Source organism: Rana temporaria, chromosome 10, assembly GCF_905171775.1.
Source record: "Rana temporaria chromosome 10, aRanTem1.1, whole genome shotgun sequence".
In the NCBI taxonomy this organism is placed as follows: Eukaryota; Metazoa; Chordata; class Amphibia; order Anura; family Ranidae; genus Rana; species Rana temporaria.
In genome coordinates this window covers 5526342-5549460 of record NC_053498.1, presented here as the reverse complement: position 1 = coordinate 5549460, position 23119 = coordinate 5526342, and the positions used below count along the sequence as shown (strand labels likewise).

The 23119-nt window shown below is 48.8% G+C and overlaps 1 protein-coding gene across 2 annotated transcripts in view; it reads right to left on the bottom strand.

The window, feature by feature from the left end:
• Positions 1–4432: 4432 nt before the first annotated feature.
• The window catches only part of LOC120916217 (polymeric immunoglobulin receptor-like), a 36065-nt gene continuing 17378 nt past the window's right edge, over positions 4433–23119 (bottom strand). For both annotated transcript variants that reach the window (XM_040327075.1, XM_040327076.1), the window contains exons 3-11: positions 21932–22276; positions 20375–20698; positions 18316–18642; positions 13449–13757; positions 12612–12699; positions 11145–11260; positions 10319–10438; positions 10172–10194; positions 4433–4873 (exon numbers count right to left, since the gene is read on the bottom strand). In XM_040327075.1, the coding sequence (XP_040183009.1) occupies positions 4793–4873; positions 10172–10194; positions 10319–10438; positions 11145–11260; positions 12612–12699; positions 13449–13757; positions 18316–18642; positions 20375–20698; positions 21932–22276 (1733 nt within the window). In that variant the 3' untranslated portion in view covers positions 4433–4792. The remainder of the gene's footprint in view (positions 4874–10171; positions 10195–10318; positions 10439–11144; positions 11261–12611; positions 12700–13448; positions 13758–18315; positions 18643–20374; positions 20699–21931; positions 22277–23119) is intronic.

Sequence of the window (23119 nt, the reverse complement as noted above, 5' to 3'; positions counted from 1 at the left end):
AAATAGATAGACAATAAATCAATATATAGATAATTGATAATAAATAAATAGATGGATAGACAGACAGTAAATCAATAGATTGCATTTTTTTTTCATATATGATTGATAGATAGATAGATAGATAGATAGACAGATAGACAGATAGACAGATAGACAGATAGATAGATAGATAGACAGATAGACAGATAGACAGATAGATAGATAGATAGATAGATAGATAGATAGATAGATAGATAGATAGATAGATAGACAGATAGACAGATAGACAGATAGATAGATAGATAGATAGATAGATAGACAGATAGACAGATAGACAGATAGACAGATAGATAGATAGATAGACAGATAGACAGATAGACAGATAGACAGATAGATAGATAGATAGATAGATAGATAGATAGATAGATAGACAGATAGACAGATAGATAGATAGATAGATAGAGAGATAGAGAGATAGATAGATAGATAGATAGATAGATAGATAGATAAATAGATAGATAGATAGATAGATAGACAGACAGATAGATAGATAGATAGATAGAGAGATAGAGAGATAGATAGATAGATAGATAGATAGATAGATAGATAGATAGATAGATAGATAGATAGATAGATAGACAATTGAGAGAAAGAAAGAAATAGATAACAAATCAATAGATATATATTCAATAGAGAGAACAAGAGGGGGGTGATAGATAATATAATAAATCAGTTAATAATAAGTAGATAAATAAATTAGTCAATGGATAGATTGATAGACAAGAAATTAATTGATAATAGATAGATTGACAGACAGTCGGAAAGAAAGAAATGGATAGACAATAAATAAATATATATATATATATATATAATTGATAGAAAATCAATAGAGAGAGAGTTGGATATAGAAAATTGACAGAGAATAAATCAATAGATAAATAGACAAAAAAACATAGATAATAAACCAGTTATTAATGAGTAGATCAATAGTATAGTCAAAAAATAGACAATACATTGATGGATGATTAGATAGACAGGAAGAGAGACATAGATCGACAATAAATCAATAGATATAATAGATAACAAATCAATAGATAGATACTAGATAACAAATCAATAGATAGATAATAGATAACAAATCAATAGATAGATAATAGATAACAAATCAATAGATAGATAATAGATAACAAATCAATAGATAGATAGGTAGACAGACAATAAATCAATAGATAAGCAATAGATATACAAAAACCTGATATATGATTGATAGAGAGACAATTGAGAGAAAGAAAGAAATAGATAGATAAATCAATAGATAGATATTCAATAGAGAGAAAAAAAAGGGGGGTGATAGATAATATAATAAATCAGTTAATAATAAGTAGATCAATAAATTAGTCAATAGATAGATAGACAATAAATCAATGGATACATTGATATACAATACATTGATTGATGATAGATAGATCGGATAGACACCGTCAGAAAGAGAGAAATAGATAGACATTACATATTGATTGATAGATAATTGATAGTAAATCAATAGAGGGAGAGTTGGATATAGATAGACAGACAATAAATCAATAAATAGACCAAAAAAAACCCCATAGATGATTGAGTGATTGATTGATAGATAAAGAAAGAAAAAGATCAAGAGATAGATAAAGAAAGGAAGGGAGAACGAGAAAGAGAGACCCATTTCCTGTTTTAGAGACCCAACAGGAAGTAAAAGGAAATCGCACCAAAGTGAAGGGAAATGGGGACACGTGTCCCCATTGGAAGATTTCCCCTCACCTCCTGTTATAGTCACAGTAACACTTATATTTCCCATCTCATGGAAGGAAGAGCAGAAGGGAGGGAACAAGGAAGGATGGAAAGAAGGCAGGGAAGTGAGGAGGGAAGGAAACAAGGAAGGAAGAATGGGAGAAAGGAAGGAAGGATTGAAGGAAGGGAGGGAGGGAAGAAGGAAGGATGGAAGGAAGGCAGGGAAGGGAAGAGGGAAGGAAAGAAGGAAGGAAGGATGGAAGGAAGGCAGGGAAGGGATGAGGGAAGGAAAGAAGGAAGGATGAGTGAGTGACTTATATAGCGCTACAAATGCAAACTAAATCGCCTCAAGGTGCTGTTGGATGGAAGGAAGGAATGAAGGAAGGATTGGAGAAAGGAAGGGAGGGATGGAGGGAGAAAAGAAAGAAAGAAAGAGAAATTAAGAGAAAGAACGAAAAAAGAAAGAAATTATACACAATAGATAGATAGATAATTCTCCTTCAGCTTCTATCAGGAGTTTCTCGCACAGATATAGAACTTCCGGACATGCTCATTGATGAGAACACAGATGTGAAGGACTTCCCGTCTCTCCCCCCTCCGGTAGATGGCAATCATTGGACTCTTCTGGTATTCAATGTTCTCTTCCTTCCTCGCACACCAGATGGCGCTAAAATGTAAAGCAATCCTGTCCTGAGAAAATACAAGGCCCGCTCAACTCTCTTTTGGAAAATTCTAGTTCTGTTGCCTGTTTTGCCGATACAGTGTATATCAAATCCAATGTTCTGGTGCCACCACTGCCGGAGCCCGGTCACTATGGGGGGGGGGGGCTCAGTGCCATCTTTTCGCATGGGCAAGCTGGGCAGTTCCCCGTGAACCCCACTCCGCTCACTCGACTGCACTGGTTGCTAAAATCGCCGGCCGCCTGGCGCTTAGCAACCATTGACGTCAGAAGCATTGAAAGCGCGCCTCGGCCGACCCAGCATTCAGAGTGCGCCGTGGCATGCCCCAGTATTCAAAGCGCGCCGCCTCAGGATTCAGAGCGCGCCGCGGCATGCCCCAGGATCCGGAGTGCGCCAGCGGCATGCCCCAGGATTCAGAGCGCGCCGCCTCAGGATTCAGAGTGCGCCGTGGCATGCCCCAGCATTCAAAGCGCGCCGCCTCAGGATTCAGAGCGCGCAGCGGCATGCCCCAGGATCCGGAGTGCGCCAGCGGCATGCCCCAGGATTCAGAGTGCGCCGCCTCAGGATTCAGAGCACGCCACGGGATGCCCCAGGATTCAGAGCACGTGGCCCCAGGATTCGGAGCATGCCGCCTCAGGATTCAGAGTGCACCGCGGCATGCCCCAGGATTCAGAGCGCTCCGTGGCCGCCCCAGCATTCAGAGCGTGCCTGCCCCAGCATTCAGAGCACACCGCGGCTGCCCCAACATTCAGAGCACACCGCGGCTGCCCCAACATTCAGAGCACACCGCGGCCGCCCCAGCATTCAGAGCGCACCGCGGCTGCCCCAGCATTCCGAGCGCGCCGCGCCCCCCCCAGCATTCAGAGCGCACCTCGGCTGCCCCAGCATTCAGAGCGGACCGCGGCTGCCCCAGCATTCAGAGCACACGCGGCCGCCCCAGCATTCAGAGCGTGCTGCGGCTGCACCAGGATTCAGAGTACACTGCCTCTGCAGCTGGAAAACTAGCTCCACCCACCTCTGCCATCTTCAGACTCAGCGTGCCTCAGAGGGAGCTTTGAGAAGAGCTGACTGACTGAGCTGAGCCGGTCCTGAGCCTGCCTTTTGCTGTGAGTGTGAGTGACTGCACTGCACCTGACCTCGACCCTCGGCCTCACCCTGTAAGTGCCATTCAAACACAGGCGGCAGCCGCTGTGCCATTCAAATGCAGCCATTGTGTGTGATTGCGTAGACAGGGCCCCAGTGCACTGTATTGCCCGGGGGCCTATAATGCTCTTAAGTTGGCACTGGGTAGGAGGCTCGGCTCTAGGATGGTTCCTAGACAATAACGAGCCTGAGGCGGGCCCCAGCTACTAGTTTGAAGCTTACCGATATCAAAGGATCTACACAGAGAAAGCAAGACGCCCTGGTATAGCAGCTTGCAATGCTTTGGTAAGGGCTACACATTGGATTCTAATGGTAACCCATGGTTACACTTACAGTACAGGAGAACCTCGGATTATGAGCATAATCCGTTCCAGGAGAATGCTCGTAATCCAAAGTAATGGCATATCAAAGCGAGTTTCCCCATTGTAGTCAATGGAAACTAAAATAATTTGTTCCGCATTGACTTCAATAGGATGCAATACCGCATGCGGCCAGAGGCGGGGGGCGGCGCTGGAGAGCCTCGGAAACGGCCAAAAAGGCTGACCTCGGCAAACCTTGGAAAAACTTCCTTCTGTGATTAGCCAAGGACAGCTGGGCTGTCCTCTGGCCTTTCAGTGCATTTCCAAACGGCTCTGGCACCCCCCCCCCCACCTCAGGCCAAAAGCGGTACTGCATGCCAATTTGGTCTGAATCCTGCTCGTTTTGCGAGACAACACTCGCAAACCGAGTTACGCGTTACTCGCAATACAAGGTTCCACTGTACAAAATAACCGAAACCAAAATAACCGTAAAAGAGCAAAAAATACAAAAAAATACCTTCACCCTAATTCATGTATCATTATTATTTTATATTGGTATATATTATATTTTTAATTTAATATTTTTATTTTTATTAATTTCTTTGTTTAATCATATGTGATTTAGAGTAGTATATCCATTACAGGTAATGTATTGAATGATAAGCAGCTGTAGTATTTTCACATCATTTTCTTTTCACAGGCTAAAATACTTCTGTTGGTAAGATCTCTGCAGCGAGTCCCCGCTTCACGCACACTTGCTGCGCCCAATTATTTTACGAATTTTCGCATTCACTCGCACATTGAAGCGATCGCGTCAGAATATACAATTGATTCCTTGAGCTATTGCCTTTCATTGGAGTGTGCACAGATCTCTACTAGCAAGCAGGAACGGCCTAAAGCACACGGGATGGGAAGAAGATCGCCCAATTATTCAACCACTTGCTCCTCGGGGTTCCCGGTGACGCTATTGACCAGAAAGCCGGAATAATCCAGGTTCTCTCGGGATCCCTGTAATGATACACATGGAAGTCGTTAAGGTTAAGGAATTCACCACCGTTGTTCTACAGGGGTTGAGTTAATTTTATACATGTTCTCTTGTCTTGTTTTATACTTTACTGCCGGGGTAGACAACCTCGGCCCCCCCAGCTGTGGTGAAACTACAAGTCCCATGAGGCATAGCAAGACCCTGACAATTACTCCTAGAGGCAGAGGCATGATGGGATTTGCAGTTTTACCACAGCTGGAGGGCTGGTAGGTTGGTAGGTTGCCTACCCTTGCTTTACTGGGATGAATGTAAGACTAAGCAACAAAGGACAAAACCAGATGGATTGTGGGTAAGAGTTTGAAGGAACCCTGCTATTCAGAAATATTTGATTTTGTTTAGAGCTGATTATACTAAGGGCAATATTACAAGTCATTGATCAAGCCAACGGATAAGACTTTGCAGGCATTGGATGAGCATTTGGACAAGACATTGGGCGAGCCATTGGACAAGCTATTGCAGACATTGGACGAGCCATTGGGCACTTCATTGCAGCCATTGGACAAGCTATTGTAGCCATTAGATGAACCATTGGACATCCCTTGAGCAAATCTTTTGATAAACCATTGTGGTTATTGAATGAGCCGTTGGTCAAGCCATTGCAGCCATTGGTCATCCCATGGACAAATCTTTGGACAGGCCATTGTGGGTATAGAATAAGCCATTGCAGTCGTTCGAAGAATCATTGAATAAGCTATTGCAGCCATTGGATACACCATTGGACATACCATTGGTCATTCCATGGAAAAATATTTGTATAGGCCATTACAGACATTGGATGAACCATTGGACAAGCCATTTCAGACATTGGTCATCCAATGGACAGATCTTTTGATAAACCATTGTGGTTATTGAATGAGTCGTTGGTCAAGCCATTGCAGCCATTGGTCATCCCATGGACACATCTTTGGGTAGGCCATTGTGGATATTGAATAAGCCATTGCAGACATTGGTCATCCCATAAGCAAATCTTTGTATAGGCCATTACAGACATTGGATGAACCATTGGACACGCCATTTCAGACATTGGTCATCCCATGGACAAATATTTGGATAGGCCATTGTGTTTATTGATAAACCATTGTGGTTGTTAAATGAGTGGTTGGTCAAGCCATTGCAGCCATTGGTCATCCCATGGACAAATATTTGAATAAGTCATTCCAGCCGTTCGATGAATCATTGGATAAGCTATTGCAGCCATTGGATACACCATTGGACATGCCATTGGTCATTCCATGGGCAAATATTTGTATAGGCCATTACAGACATTGGATAAACCATTGGACAAGCCATTTCAGACATTGGTCATCCCATGGGCAAATCTTTGGATAAGCCATTACAGACATTGGATTAACCATTGGACAAGTCATTGCGTCTGCTGGTCATCCCATGGGCAAAATCTTTGGATAAGCCATTGCAGCCATTGGACAAGCCATGAAGCCATTGGTCATCCCATGGACAAATCTTTGGATAGCCCATTGTGGATATTGAATACGCCATTTGACAAGCCATTGCAGCCATTGGTCACCCCATGGACAAATCGTTGGATAGGCCATTGTGTTTATTATTAAACCATTGTGGTTATTACGTAAATGAGCCATTGGTCAAGCCATTGCAGCCATTGGTCATCCAATGGGAAAATCTTTGAATAAGCCATTGCAACCATTCAATGAATCATTGGATGCGCTATTACAGCCATTGGATACACCATTGGACATGCCATTGGTCATTCCATTGGCACATCTTTGTATAGGCCATTATAGACATTGGATGAACCATTGGACAAGCCATTTGAGAAATTGGTCATCCCATGGGCATATGTTTGGATAAGCCATTACAGACATTGGATCAACCATTGGACAAGTCATTGCGTCTGCTGGTCATCCCATGGGCAAAATCTTTGGATAAGCCATTGCAGCCATTGGACAGGTCATTTCGGAAGCCATTAGGAAAGCCACTGCGGCATTTGGATTAAGAATTGCAGCAACTCGATGAGCTCAGCACAGCTTTGGTTCTTCAAAGTAAAACCCATCCTCACCAATGAGGTAAATCCTTCTTGCCACTAGGGAGTAGTAAAATTGTCATTTAGAATTTCTCATACATTTTGCCAAAAAAGGAGATTTTGAAAAAATTTAGCCATTCCAGCAAAATGCATTGGAGCCAAAATTACAAAATTAGGGTGTTTTTTAATGAGACCATCCCCATTAACTCCAATCCATTCCACTCTATTGAACTGGCAAAATTTTGCTAAAATCTCCAGATTTTTTGGGGTGAAATAAAAACTTTTTTTATCTGAAAAATTTGTATGTCCTTCATTTTCAGTGCTCCAAGCCTGGACCCTTTCCAAAGACAAACCACTACTATGCCAATAGATACCAGCGTTTAATCCCAGTGTTCTGCCGATGAGTGTCCCCTCGGTGGACTATGCCCCCCCCCCGTACTGCGCAGGAGCGGCGCTTGCCTCTGAAAATAGCCGAACATGTAGAGCTGAGAGTCAGCTCTAGACGGCGCCTGCGTGGACCTCGCTGTAAGTGGCCAGTCGGCCTCACGTCCTCGCTTCGCTCAGACGGCTCGTTCCACTCGCTCGGCTGCCTGGCTCTTTTTTTAACATCCTCCATGTCCACGGGGATGGTAAGGAATAAGCCTGGATGCAGGGCCGGACTTACCATTGGGCTTAACTGGGCTCAAGCCTATGGGCCCCGCCCAATAGGGGGCCCCGGGAGGACGAAGCAGGAAGATCCACCACGCACCATCCGTCCACTGATAGAACCCCCCCCTTCTCAACAACTACGTTCGCCACCCCCCGCTCAACTACTGTGATGGTGCCGCGGGCCCCCCGCTCAGCTACTGTGATCATGCCGCGCCCCCCCGCTCAACAACTAACTCTGATCTCGCCTCCCCCCCGCTCAACAGTGATTGAACCCCCCCGCCCTCTCAACAACTGATCATCGTCGGTCAGCGGCACCCCCCGCTCAACAACTTCAATCCCCCCGCTTCTCGTCGGCTCCAGGGGGCACCTTCAATTAACACTCAAGCCCAGGGGCCCCCACCACCCTAAGTCCTGCCATGCCTGGATGTCAGAAGTGTAGCACAATTTGGTGTGCGCAGGCGCCGTCTAGAGCTGACTCTCAGCTCTACATGTTCGGCTATTTTCGGAGGCAAGCGCTGAGCCTGCGCAGTACAGGGGGGGGCATAATCCGCTGGGGGACCCTTTTGGGCAAGACACCGGCACCATAATTTACTGCCTTACCTTTAGACCAGGGGTAGGCAAACTCGGGGCGCCCCCCCGGTTGTGGTCAAACTACAAATCCCATTATGCCTCTGCCTCTAGGAACTCATGCCTGTGATTGTCAGGGTCTTTGCAATGTCTCATGGGACGTGTAGTTCCAAAAACAGCTGGAGGGCCGAGGTTGCCTCCCCCTGCATTAGACCATCACAGAACTGTAAACTATTCTGTATTCAGCATACATCTTTGGATCTTTCTTTTTTTTTTTTTTTTACATTTTTTTGGGGGGGGGTTACCATTTCTTGACAACATAAAATCCATTATTGCTCTAGCAATGTAACTATTGTGAACATAAGAACACACAGCGAGTATTTCTAAGTTCTGATATCAGCAGGTTTGCAACTTCCTCCTGTTACTACTTTGAGTGTCTAGACAGGATGTGAGTTGCTCAAACGCAAGCCACGCGGCAAATCACGACCGCACGCCATGGCGTCCTGCAAACTGCGCGTGGCCCGAGACAAGCAGGGATAAATATTTATTTCCTGCTAGAAGTAATGGGATGGCTTTTGTTTTGAGAAGGCTTTGCTGTGCTACACACTGGCATGAGGGCTTTTTGTTTCCTTTAGTCCGGTTTCACCATAACCATAGCTGTGCACAGCTTATTGCATTAGGGTGTGCACCCCCAAAGCTGAAAAACATATGTGTGCATATGTACAGTATATATACTGAAGGTGTCAGTAGAGCAGTGGACGGTGTCTAGGGATGAGCTTTGAGTTCGAATCAAACTCACGTTCGACTCGAAAAATTGCCTGTTCGCCTATTCGGCGAACAGCGAACAATTTGGGGTGTTCGCGGCACATTCGAAAAGCCGCGGAACACCCTGTAAAAGTCTATAGGAGAAATCTAAAGTGCTAATTTTAAAGGCTAACATGCAAGTTATTGTCCTAAAAAGTGTTTGGGGACCTGGGTCCTGTCCCAGGGGACATGTATCAATGCAGTGATTTTAATAATGCTTAAAGTGAAACAATAAAAGTGAAATATTCCTTTAAATTTCGTACCTGGGGGGAGGGGGGTGTATAGTATGCCTGTGAAGTAGCGCTTTTTTCCCGTGCTTAGAACTGTCTCTGCACAAAGTGTCATTTCTGAAGGAAAAAAAGTCATTCAAAACCACTCGCGGCTATAATGAATTGTCGGCTCCCGGCAATACAGAGAAAAGTCATTCATAAAAAAAAAAAAGCCGTGGGGGTCCCCCCCCAAATTCAGTTACCAGGCCCTTCATGTCTGGTATGGATTTTAAGGGGAACTCCATCCCAAATTAAAAAAAAAATGGCTTGGAGATCCCCCCAAAATTCCACACAACCTGTCAGGCCGCAGGAAAAGAGGGGGGGGGACCGAGAGAGCGCCCCCCCCCTCCTGAACCGTACCAGGCCACATGCCCTCAACATTGGGAGGATTCTTTGGGGGGTCTGTGACCCCTCAAAACACCATGTCCCCATGTTGATGGGGACAAGGGCCTCATCCCCACAACCCTTGCCCAGTGGTTGTGGGGGTCTGCAAGCGGGGGGCTTATCGGAATCTGGAAGACCCCTTTAACTAAGGGGACCCCCAGATCATGCCCCCCTATGTGAATTGGTAATGGGGTACATTTGTACCTCTACCATTTCACAAAGGAAGTGTGAATAATTGTAAAAAAATAAAATAGATGGGGGCGGGGTCACGTGACGGGTGGCCCCGCCCTCACCTACATAAGAGATGTTACTGCTGAAGCCGCATTATTCGCCGGGCTGTCTCCGGTGGTGCGTGTGCTGGATGGACATCTCATCGCTAGATCCTGGACCTGGATGAAGAGGAGATCTTCTCATCGCTGGACCCCGGCGGAGAGGAGATCACCCGTCGCAGGACACCGACAGCGTTGGAGCGGAGACCGAGAGTGGATTACCACCGCTGGAATCTTTTCTTTTTTTAATAAAGGACTTTCCCAACGGTGTGTGTTTTTTTTTTTTTTTTTTACAATTATTTCTGTAGATGGGTGACTTACCTTTTTCTTTGTCTTCGGTGAATCTTAAAGTAGAAATAAATCCAATGGGAAAGCAGAAACAAAACAAAGGAAAAAGAAGAAAATGAAGGTTAGTTGATTCTGCATAAACAGGACAGCTTGAAGGCCACCAAACAATGGAATTCGTACCTTCGAAGCGACTGATATCGGTCTCCTGCAGGTCGATCACCGCCGGGTTCTCTTTGCCGGTGTTGTTGTCCAGGTCAGACATACTTATATTAGTCCGGTAACTACCAACAGAGACCAGATCTGCGGAAGGACAAGAAGACAAAACCATGGAAATATGAAGGATGCCGTTGCTGGGAATGCCAGCTTCCTGGCTGTCATGAAGATCCACTGCGCTTTGATACTTTCTGATTCTGTGTCCTGGGAACAAGTGAGCAGCTTAGGGATTTCAGGGGGAACTCTGGTAGTACTGAGGGGTACAGAGCAGGGCTGATCCTAGGGTCACAGGCGCCTGCGTGCAGAAATATTGGTGAAGACTCCATAAATATGCATGGAAGCTCCTTCTAACCCCCACCCTCTAGTTCCAGAACATTCCCCAACTTCCAGACACAAGGGGGAGGCACCAGAGAGCTGCCAGGATGAGTCATCCAGCCCTGGTCTCTCTTAAACCTGACCCAATTTAACGACTCAGGTTATACCTGGCCAGAATATGTTTGTTCCTACTCTCACCCTAGGAGCACACACTAGGGGGGAAGGGAAGGCTAGAGTCCAGTGGCGGCCCAACCAGGTCCCTCCGAAAATTAGATAGATAGATAGATAGATAGATAGATAGATAGATAGATAGATAGATAGAGATAGATAGAGATAATCAGATAGATAGATATAGATAGATAATCAGATAGATAGATAGATAGATAGATAAATACGTTTTTCATGATTTTATTTGCCGCCCTCCAATAAATAATTTTTGTCATCACAGATTATGTGTACACACACCGGTCATACTTACCCGAATTCTTCCTCCGCCTCAGTCTGATGAATAAGAACACAGCACAGACCACCAATACCGCGGCACACACAGAGACCACGGCGGCGGTGACGGTGCCGCTCTTGTTGCCGTCAGGGCTAGAAACGGGCAAAAAAAAAAAAGTACTCAAAAAAAGTCACAAAATGTTAAAATTAACCTGTCTGGTGAACAACAAACTTTGAAAAGTTATCAAATAACCACCTGAAGAAGCTTTGGGGGGGGGGGGGCAGGGGGCTTGGATTCTGGTCTTCAAGATTTGACTAGTAGTGGTGAAGGCCAACCCTTCCTCCTGTAACCTTCCTCCTGTACCCTTCCTCCTGTACCCTTCCTCCTGCCCCCTTCCTCCTGCACCCTTCCTCCTGCACCCTTCCTCCTGCACCCTTCCTCCTGTACCCTTCCTCCTGCACCCTTCCTCCTGCACCCTTCCTCCAGGACCCTTCCTCCTGCACCCTTCCTCCTGCACCCTTCCTCCTGTACCCTTCCTCCTGCACCCTTCCTCCTGCACCCTCCTCCTCTACCCTTCCTCCTGCACCCTTCCTCCTGCACCCTTCCTTCCGCCCCCTTCCTCCTGCCCCCTTCCTCCTGCCCCCTTCCTCCTCTACCCTTCCTCCTGCATCCTTCCTCCTGCATCCTTCCTCCTGCACCCTTCCATTTGCTCGGCCGGCTTTACAGGTCAACAGTGAAATAGGAGGTTGTAGAGTAGCAGGAATTAGGAATAAAAAGACTCCTTAACATTCTAAGTGTATGTATTGTAAGTGTATGCAGGCGTAGCGCCCTCTGCCATAGGTAGGTGCTAGGGGTAAGGTGTTTTGGGTGATAGCTGCCAGTGCAGGCAAATTTAGGCAGGCCTATGCTGCATGCTAGGCCTGCTTGTATTGACCTGGGGGGGCAGGGAGTGGTTAGTGTAGCAGTGGGTGTGACCACCTGTCTTTCAGTTTTTGGGTGAAAGTTCTGGAAGAGGGGCAGGGCTGGGAATTTGAGTGGCAGGGAGTCCATGTGAGGATCCCTGACCAATCCCCAGCTAGGATTGGCAGGGGGCAGGCCTCCTACTTAAACGTAGGTCCAGCCCACTGGAGGGGAGTTGTCGAATGGAGTGTTAGACTGCAGAATGAGGCCAACCCCCATTGGGGGGGGGGAGGAGCTCAGGAGCTGGGAGGGAGCCTCTCCTTACACGGTCATGGAGAAGGTGACCTGGAACAGAGGAGCTGGAGAAGCAGTCGGTACGCACGGTCCGAGTAAATTCTTCAAGAAGGACTCAGGGCAGGAGAAGTTTGGTGAGTGGGGTACAGTGGGTATCTTGAGGGGGCATGCCAGGGGAGATGGGGGCGGGGCCAGAGGAGAGACTGAATACTCAAAATTTAGGCTTCTGCCAGGCCACACCCATAAAACTAATAAAATGCAATTTTCTGAACCATAACAGATGTCTCTGCAGACTCGTCCAGGACTAACCTGGCAGGGGTCACAATCACTTGCACGTTTCTTGACTCTCCACCAAGGTTGGCCCGTCCGTTGACATTGGACACGCCCCTGCTGGGTTCTGGGGTAAGGAAAGACAGGCATTTACTACAATAGTGGTCTCCAAACTGCGGCCAGATGTGGCCCTTTGTTTATTTTTACCTGGCCCTTGGGGCCTTAATCCACCACACCATCAGAAACAGTGGGGCATTGTTCCTGTCAATGCCATTGACAATGGGGCACTATTCCTCCCACTGACACCAATGATGGGGCGCTATTCCTCCAACTGACACCAATGATGGGACACTATTCCTCTCACTGATACCAATGATAGGGACGCTATTCCTCCCACTGACACAAATGATGGGACACTATTCCTCCCACTGACACCAATGATAGGGCACTATTCCCCCCACTGACACCAATGATGGGGCACTATGCCTCCCATATATACCAATGATGGGACACTATTCCTCCCATATATACCAATGATGGGGCACTATTCCTCCCACTGACACCATGACATGTTCTCCTCCACTGACCCAAAAAGTTTGAAAATGAGTCAACTGGACCTTTGTTTATAAAGTTTGGAGACCCTGAAGTACAACATAGAAATCGACGGCCCTTTCCCATCCTCCACAATAATAGTGTGTGTAGAGATGGAAGGATGGTTGGCCGTCGGCCTCTGGGGATCCCACACACAGGAGACGTCTCTGGGTCCGGCTCTGTGTCCTAGATATGAACATCCTTCCCACCCCATTCATGACAATGAGACTCTCATGTATTTTTGGACTTGGTAATGACCGTTCCTCTCGTTGGACCAGAACTCACCCACAACAATGAGGCGCGAGGTGATGCTCTCCCCGTACCGGCCGCCATCTTTGACTCCACACCAGTAGTAGCCGCTGTCCTTCTCGGACACGGACCTGAGGGTGAGGACCAGCTCCTCGGTCTGGCAGGTGACCAGCTGACTCTCCTGAGTGTCTTCCACGTCTCTCAAAGGTTCGCACTTGTCGTTCCTCCACCGGCACCAATACTTCTCCGCGCTTTTATACCTGCAGGGGTAGTAGCAGGTGATTTTGGCCGGGTCGCCGGCCGGCACTTGGACAAATGTGTTTCCAGACAGTCCTGGGAGGTTTTCTGCAGAAAAATTCAGATTATATTATATACACGGCACACGCACTTTTATCATACAGCGTAGAATTCCAAAAAAATTGTTTAGAAAGGGCTATAAAGGGAAATGTCTTGGTGACACTCCAGGTTCTGCTTCAAGCCACACTTCCTGTGTCACCCAGTGCTAGGCCTTGAATTGAACTTCTTGTGTCCCTTCACTTCCTGTCTCAGTGACACCAAGAGGTCTCCTTAATCTGAACTTCCTGTGTCCATCACTCCTTGTCCCATGACACCCAATGTCATGCCTTGGGTTGAACTTTGTGTGTCCCTTCACTTCCTGTCTCAGTGACACCAAGGAGAATCTCCCTTGGGCTGAATTTCCTGTGTCCCTAATTCTTTGTTCCAATGACACCCAATGCCATGCCTTGAGTAGTTGACCTTCCAGTGTCCCTTCACTTCCTGTCTCAGTGACACCAAGAGGTTCTCCATTAATCTGAACTTTCTGTGTCCATCACTCCTTGTCCCATGACACCCAACGCCATGCCTTGGGTTGAACTTCTTGTGTCCCTTCACTTCCTGTCTCAGTGACACCAAGAGGTCTCCTTAATCTGAACTTCCTGTGTCCATCCCTCCTTGTCCCATGACACCCAATGTCATGCCTTGGGTTGAACTTTGTGTGTCCCTTCACTTCCTGTCTCAGCGACACCAAGAGGTCTCCTTAATCTGAACTTCCTGTGTCCATCCCTCCTTGTCCCATGACACCCAATGTCATGCCTTGGGTTGAACTTTGTGTGTCCCTTCACTTCCTGTCTCAGCGACACCAAGGAGAATCTCCCTTGGGCTGAATTTCCCGTGTCCCTCATTCTTTGTTCCAATGACACCCAATGCCATGCCTTGAGTAGTTGACCTTCCAGTGTCCCTTCACTTCCTGTCTCAGGGACACCAAGAGAGTCTCTATTAATCTGAACTTCCTGTGTCCATCACTCCTTGTCCCATGACACCCAACGCAATGCCTTGGGTTGAACTTCTTGTGTCCCTTCACTTCCTGTCTCAGGGACACCAAGAGGGTCTCCATTAATCTGAACTTCCTGTGTCCATCCCTCCTTGTCCCATGACACCCAATGACATGCCTTGGGTTGAACTTTGTGTGTCCCTTCACTTCCTGTCTCAGCGACACCAAGGAGAATCTCCCTTAATCTAAACTTCCTGTGTCCATCACTCCTTGTCCCATGACACCCAACGCCATGCCTTGGGTTGAACTTCTTGTGTCCCTTCACTTCCTGTCTCAGTGACACCAAGAGGTTCTCCATTAATCTGAACTTCCTGTGTCCATCACTTCTTGTCCCATGACACCCAATAACATGCCTTGGGTTGAACTTCTTGTGTCCCTTCACTTCCTGTCTCAGTGACACCAAGAGGTTCTCCATTAATCTGAACTTCCTGTGTCCATCACTCCTTGTCCCATGACACCCAACGCCATGCCTTGGGTTGAACTTTGTGTGTCCCTTCACTTCCTGTCTCAGTGACACCAAGGAGCATCTCCCTTGGGCTGAATTTCCTGTGTCCCTAATTCTTTGTTCCAATGACACCCAATGCCATGACTTGAGTAGTTGACCTTCCAGTGTCCCTTCACTTCCTGTCTCAGTGACACCAAGAGGGTCTCCATTTATCTGAACTTTCTGTGTCCATCACTCCTTGTCCCATGACACCCAACATGGCGCCTTGAGTTGAACTTTGTGTGTCCCTTCACTTCCTGTCTCAGTGACACCAAGAGGTCTCCATTAATCTGAACTTCCTGTGTCCATCCCTCCTTGTCCCATGACACCCAATGTCATGCCTTGGGTTGAACTTCTTGTGTCCCTTCACTTCCTGTCTCAGTGACACCAAGAGGTTCTCCATTAATCTGAACTTCCTGTGTCCATCCCTCCTTGTCCCATGACACCCAACGTCATGCCTTGGGTTGAACTTCTTGTGTCCCTTCACTTCCTGTCTCAGTGACACCAAGAGGGTCTCCATTAATCTGAACTTCCTGTGTCCATCACTCCTTGTCCCATGACACCCAACATGGCGCCTTGAGTTGAACTTTGTGTGTCCCTTCACTTCCTGTCTCTGTGACACCGAGGGGGTCTACCTTGAGTCATGGGCTTAGCATAAGGGGTTGCAGGGGTCACAATCGCTACCCTGCCCCTAGCTCCAGGGGGGCCCTGAAGCCTCCCTGTGATATTATTATTATATCCTCCACAAAGTCCAGCTCTGAACTGCCTTAAGGCCCCACAGCCACGCTCCAGTACTGGGCTTCCACTTTGCCTTCCACAGTCCACACCCCTTTGTTCTCATTGGCTGGGGAGAAGCTGTGAGGCATTTCCTGAATGGAGAACAGCCCCCTTTCTGAATGAACACTGTGAGCGATCGGTAGCGTGTGTTTGGGTTTTGGGGGTGCACAGACTAATGCAATAGGCTGCGCACACCTATGTAAGCGACTATTTCTGGCAAATGCAGGACAGTTGGCACCTATGGACTTCTATTCTCCGTATATTTGGCAGAGGACTGAAATACGGGACTATCCTGGAAAATACGGGACAGTTGGCATCGATGCAGTGGCGTCACTAGGGTTGGTGTCACCTGGTGCGGTAAAATATGGTGTCACCCCCCCCCCCCCCCCCCCCCCCAGTAAAATTTTTCAAATATTTTTTACCCTACTGTTTGCTCTCTGTTCTCCTTTCTTCCCTTTTTCTCTCGCTCCCTATCCATCTTTCTTGTTCTATCCCTTCTTCTTTCTCTCCATTTTTTGTCCCCTCCCCCCACCTCTCTTTCTCCAGAACCCGAATTCACATCTCAGGAGCCTATAGGCCAGGGGCGTGCCTAGAGCATTTGGCACCCGGGGCGGATCCAATATCTGGCACCCCCCCCCCACGTTAAAATGTAAAAACACCCCACTGTGCCCCCTGCATACCTCTGCATCCTTCAATATCTTTTTGTTACTACTGTGTACCCCTCTCCACAACTGCACCTCTGGACCCCTTTACATTGCACAATACCTTGCACCCCTTTACATTACACAGCACCCTGCATCTCTGGACCCCTTTACATTACACAGCCCCCTGCACCACTGGACCCCTTTACATTACACAGCACCCTGCATCTCTGGACCCCTTTACATTACACAGCCCCCTGCACCACTGGACCCCTTTACATTGCACAGTACCCTGCACCCCTTTACATTACACAGCCCCCTGCATCACTGGACCCCTTTACATTACACAGCACCCTGCATCTCTGGACCCCTTTACATTACACAGCCCCCTGCACCACTGGACCCCTTTACATTGCACAGTACCCTGCACCTCTGGACCCCTTTATATTACACAGCACCCTGCACCTCTGGACCCCTTTACATTACACAGCACCCTGCATCACTGGACCCCTTTACATTACACAGCACCCTGCACCTCTGGACCTTTTTACATTACACAGCCCCCTGCACCACTGGACCCCTTTACATTGCACAGTACCCTGCACCTCTGGACCCCTTTACATTACACAGCACCCTGCACCTCTGGACCCCTTTACATTACACAGCACCCTGCATCACTGGACCCCTTTACATTAGACAGCACCCTGCACCTCTGGACCTTTTTACATTACACAGCCCCCTGCACCACTGGACCCCTTTACATTGCACAGTACCCTGCACCTCTGGACCCCTTTACATTACACAGCACCCTGCACCTCTGGACCCCTTTACATTACACAGCACCCTGCATCACTGGACCCCTTTACATTACACAGCACCCTGCACCTCTGGACCTTTTTACATTACACAGCCCCCTGCACCACTGGACCCCTTTACATTGCACAGTACCCCGCACCTCTGGACCCCTTTACATTACACAGCCCCCTGCATCACTGGACCCCTTTACATTACACAGCACCCTGCATCACTGGACCCCTTTACATCACATAGCCCCCTGCACCTCTGGACCCTTTTACACTACACAGCCCTCTGCACCCCTTTACATTACACAGCACCCTGCACCTCTGGACCCTTTTACATTACACAGCCACCTGCACCTCTGGACCCCTTTACATTACACAGCACCCTGCATCACTGCACCCCTTTTACATTACACAGCCACCTGCACCTCTGGACCCCTTTACATTACACAGCACCCTGCATCACTGCACCCCTTTTACATTACACAGCCACCTGCACCTCTGGTCATGTCAGCTAAAAAAAAAAAAAAATTGTTTTTTTTTTTTTTTTTTAATCGGGATGGTGTCACCCCTCTAGTGGGTGTCACCCGGTGCGGCCCGCACCCCCCGCACCCCCTAGCAACGCCACTGCATCGATGGAATTCTATTCTCTATACATTCCTTTGGCGAATCCATTAGGAATCTGCCCATTGGTACCCTTTTTTGAGTCATTAATGCCAATAAGGGTGATGCTGTGATCCCAGGACCCGGGACACAGCCTGGCAAGAGGACTGAAATGCGGGACTATCCTGGCAAATCCGGGACAGTTGGCATCTATGGACTTCTATTCTCTATATATTGGACAGAAATGGGTTTCTGGTACCTCACCCACCTTGCGAGATCCTGACCTGTACGGCAGACGTTTGGTCGTGCTTTTCACCGATCATCACGCACCAGTACCAGCCTTCGTCCTTGCTGGAGATGTTGGTCATGAGGACCTGCATCTGCCCGCTGGTAGAATTGTCATGGATGAGTACCGTTCCCTCGTAAGCGCTCTTCACGTACCCATCGGTTTTTACGATCGGATTGCATTCTCCGCCTTCCAGTTTGCACCAGAATTTCTCGGTGTAACTCTTTTTGGGGTTGTAATTGCACTGAGCGGACAGAGACCCCCCCGGCCTGGGGGTCAGAAGACGAGACCCTTGAGGAATATCCGTCACTGCAGAGAATAAGTCACAATTTTCTTATAGTTAAACACTCATTAAACGTTAAATCCAGAACTCATTAAACGTTAAATCCAGAACTCATGAACGTGCACGCGTGTGCTCGCTCCTTCTCCAACTGAGCTTAGCTAGAGTGAGCCGTGCACGTGCATGCATGTGCCCGTTCCTTCTCCAACTGAGCTTAGCTAGAGGGAGCCGTGCACGTGCATGCATGTGCTCTCTCCTTCTCTAACTGAGCATAGCTAGAGGGAGCCGATCATGTGCATGCATGTGCTCTCTCCTTCTCTAACTGAGCTTAGCTAGAGGGAGCCGTGCACGTGCATGCATGTGCTCTCTTCTTCTCTAACTGAGCTTAGCTAGAGGGAGCTGTGCACGTGCATGCATGTGCTCTCTCCTTCTCTAACTGAGCTTAGCTAGAGGGAGCCGTGCACGTGCATGCATGTGCTCTCTCCTTCTCCAACTGAGCTTAGCTAGAGGGAGCCATGCACGTGCATGCATGTGCTCTCTCCTTCTCCAACTGAGCTTAGCTAGAGGGAGCCGTGCACGTGCATGCATGTGCTCTCTCCTTTAACTGAGCTTAGCTAGAGAGAGCCGTGCACGTGCATGCATGTGCTCTCTCCTTCTCTAACTGAGCTTAACTAGAGGAGGCCATGCACATGCAAGCACACACATTCCACACACATTCCCTTTCTCCTTTTCTAGCTGAGCATAGCTAGAGGAGGCCGTGCACTGTGCATGTGCATGCAAGTGCTCTCTCCTTCTCTAGCTGGGCTTAGTTAGAGGAGGCTGTGCATGTGCACGCATGTGCTCTCTCCTTCTCTAGCTGGGCTTAGTTAGAGGAGGCTGTGCAATGTGCCTGTGCACGCAAGTGTTCTCTCCTTCTCTAGCTGAGCTTAGCTAGAGGAGGCTGTGCAATGTGCATGCATGTGCTCTCTCCTTCTCTGGGCTTAGCTAGAGGGGGCCGTGCATGGCCATGCATGTGCTCTCTCCTTCTCTAGCTAAACTTAGCTTGAGGGGGTCGTGCACTGTGCAAGCACACACATTCCCTTTCTCCTTCTCTAGCTGAGCTTAGCTAGAGGAGACTGTGCAATATGCATGTGCTCTCTCCTATTCTAGCTGAGCTTAGCTAGAGGGGGCTGTGCATCTCTCCTTCTCTAGCTGGGCTTAGCTAGAGAAGGCTGTGCAATGTGCACGTGCATGCATGTGATCTCTCTTTCTCTAGTTGAGCTTAGCTAGAGGAGGGCATGCATGTGCTCTCTCCTTCTCTAACTGAGCTTAGCTAGAGAGGGCCATGCACATGCAAGCACACACATTCCCTTTCTCCTTTTCTAGCAGAGCTTAGCTAGAGGAGGCCCTGCACTGTGCATGCGCTCTCTAGCTGAGCTTAGCTAGAGGAGGCTGTGCAATGTGCACGTGCATGCATGTGCTCTCTCCTTCTCTAGCTGGGCTTGGCTAGAATAGGCACGTGCACACATCGCACCCAACAGCTGCATCTGTAATGGGAGACCGTGCATCATTTACAACAGGAGGATGTTCCTTGTCAGGATGCCCATATCTGATTGGCTCCTATTGCTGCCCTCCCCGTCTGAGTGATGTTGTACAGGGGATTACTAGAGGCCAATACAGATCCAGGTACTGACACTAGCTGTACATCGGATACATAAATCCATGAATTGATGTATCTCAGATTTAATTGTATTGAACGCGGGTCACAGATTTTTTTCTTACCTTCATTGATCCGTAAATCAAACTTTGGCGTATCTTTGGATTCTTCGGGGTTGTCGGAGCCGCAGGTATAATACACGGCGTCTAGTTTGTGTACCTGCACCATTTTTACCGTGAAGGTCCCCGCCTTCACGTCAGCGCTAACCCTCCCTTCGTAGCTGGGGTCTGTCCTCCCCGTGCTGTCGATGACGTCCAGGCAGCCATCTTCTGTGACCTTGCACAGAAACTTCCTCTGCGGGGCGCCCTGCTCATTATAATTACACTTAAAGACGACGGAGCCCCTCAGCTCGGCGTAGAGAAGTACAGCGTCCTCTAAGATCTGGGAATCTGTTGTGGAGACAGCGGAGAAAAGGTTTAGAATGGTTCCATTCAACAGCCTAAGGGGGCCACAAACATCTGTAGAGAGAGGAGTTTCTCACACTTTTTTTTAGTCTTTAAAAATGTGCAAAAATGTGGACCCCCCAATCACACAGTCCCCCCATCACACGCCCCCCAATCACACAGTCCTCCTTTTATAGAGCCCCCAAACAAATAGTCCCCCATCACAGAGCCCCCAAACAAATAGTCCCCCATCACAGAGCCCCCAAACAAACAGGCCCCCCAATCGAACAGTCCCCAATCACAGAGCCTCCCAAACACACAGTCGCCCATCACAAGGCCCCAATCACACAGTCCCCCATCAGAGCCCTCCAATCACACAGTCCTCCCTTCACAGAGCCCTCCAATCACACAGTCCCCCGTCACAGAGCCTCCCAAACACACAGTCGCCCATCACAGAGCCCCCCAATCACACATTCCCCCATCACAAGGCCCCCATCATAGAGCCGTCCAATCACAGAGCCCCCCAATCACACAATCCCCCCATCACAGAGCCCCCCAATCACACAGTCCCCCCATCACAGAGCCCCCCAATCACACAGTCCCCCCATCACAGAGCCCCCCAATCACAGAGCCCCCCAATCACAGTCCTCCATCACAGAGCCCCCCAGTCACACAGTTCCCCCTTCACAGAGCCCCCCAGTCACCCAGCCCCCCATTGCAAAGCCCCCAATCACATATTCCCCTATCACAAAGCCCCCCAATCACACAGTCCCCATTACAAAGCCCCAATCACACAGTCCCCCATCACAGAGCCCTCCAATCACATATTCCCCTATCACAAAGCCCCCCAATCACACAGTCCCCCATCACAGAGCCTCCCAAACACACAGTCGCCCATCACAGAGCCCCCCAATCACACAATCCCCCCATCACAGAGCCTCCCAATCGCACATTCCCCCATCACAGAGCCCTCCAATCACACAGTCCCCCATCACAGAGCCCCCCAATCACACTGTCCCCCATCACAACCCCCCCCCCCCATCACCCATTCCCCATCACAAGGCCCCAATCACACAGTCCCCCATCACAGAGCCCTCCAATCACACAGTCCCCCCTTCATAGAACCCCCAAACAAACAGTCCCCCATCACAGAGCCCCACAATCACACAGTCCCCCATCACACACCCTCTTTTAATGGAATTGGGGTGTGGATTGGGGGGGGTCTGACGTTACAATTACCTTCAACAACTGACAGACTAAGAACTCCTTTGATCCCGTTCTCATCCTGCCCGATGCCGCATATATAAGTGCCTTGGTCTTCCTTCTTTAATCCGACGATGGTGACGGTAAAAAAACTTTCCCCTTTGGAGTCGACCAGTTGGATCCTCTCCAGGAACTGGTCGGACGCATAACCGCTGTCGGAGACGACCGTGTGTTTGCACCTCCCGGGGCGGGAGCCTTGCAGGCAACAGAACTTGCGGCTGTATTTGTTGGCCTTGGGAGTTGGGGAGTAAAAGCATTGGAAGCTGACATCCCTGTACTGCTTCCCCGTTACTTGCCGCGGACAGGCGATTTCATCGGAATCTGCGTGGAAACAGCAAATAATAGAAATGGGAAAATATCAATTTACACATTTTTTATTTTTTTAAAGCCCAGCTGAGTCAAGGCCAACTTTAAGGCAGGGCAAAAGGGGCAGGTGCCCTGGGCCCTGTCATTGTGGGGCACAAAGCGGCTGCCTTATACTTGCCAACTATCCCAGTTTACATTCCCTTGTCCCTTGAAGTTTTAGTCCCGTGCTGTGTCCTGATATCTCAGCGTGAAGTGCTGCTACTAATGCTGCCCAGCTCTGCCCTATTGTTGTGTACAGATGACTCACCTGCAGACCCTGTGTGTACATGTAAATGACCGTCATTCATATGTTAATAGCTGAGGGCGGCGGCATTCATATGTATATCATGCCCCTCTGCAGTGAAGAGATGATGTGCTGTAACCTCTAGCAACCAATCACTGACCCCCCTGCCTGGGCTCTCAGGTCCCCCCATGTGCTCTCCACCCCCTTCCCTGGGCTCTCTGACCCCCTCCCTGGGCTTTGTGGTCCCCCCATGTGCTCTCTACCCCCTAGCTCTCTCTGACCCCTTCCCTGGGTTCTCAGGGCCCCCCCCCTGTGCTCTCCGCCCCCCCCCCCCCATGCTCTTACCCCTTCCCTGGGCTCTCAGGTCCCCCCAATGTGCTCTCCGCCCCCCCCCAGTGCTCTCTGACCCCCTCCCTGGGCTCTGTGGTCCCCCCATGTGCTCTCTACCCCCTAGCTTTCTCTGACCCCTTCCCTGGGCTCTCAGGTCCCCCCTATGTGCTCTCCGCCCCCCCCAAATCTTTTTACCCATTCCTTGGGCTCTCAGGTCCCCCCAATGTGCTCTCCACCCCCCCCCC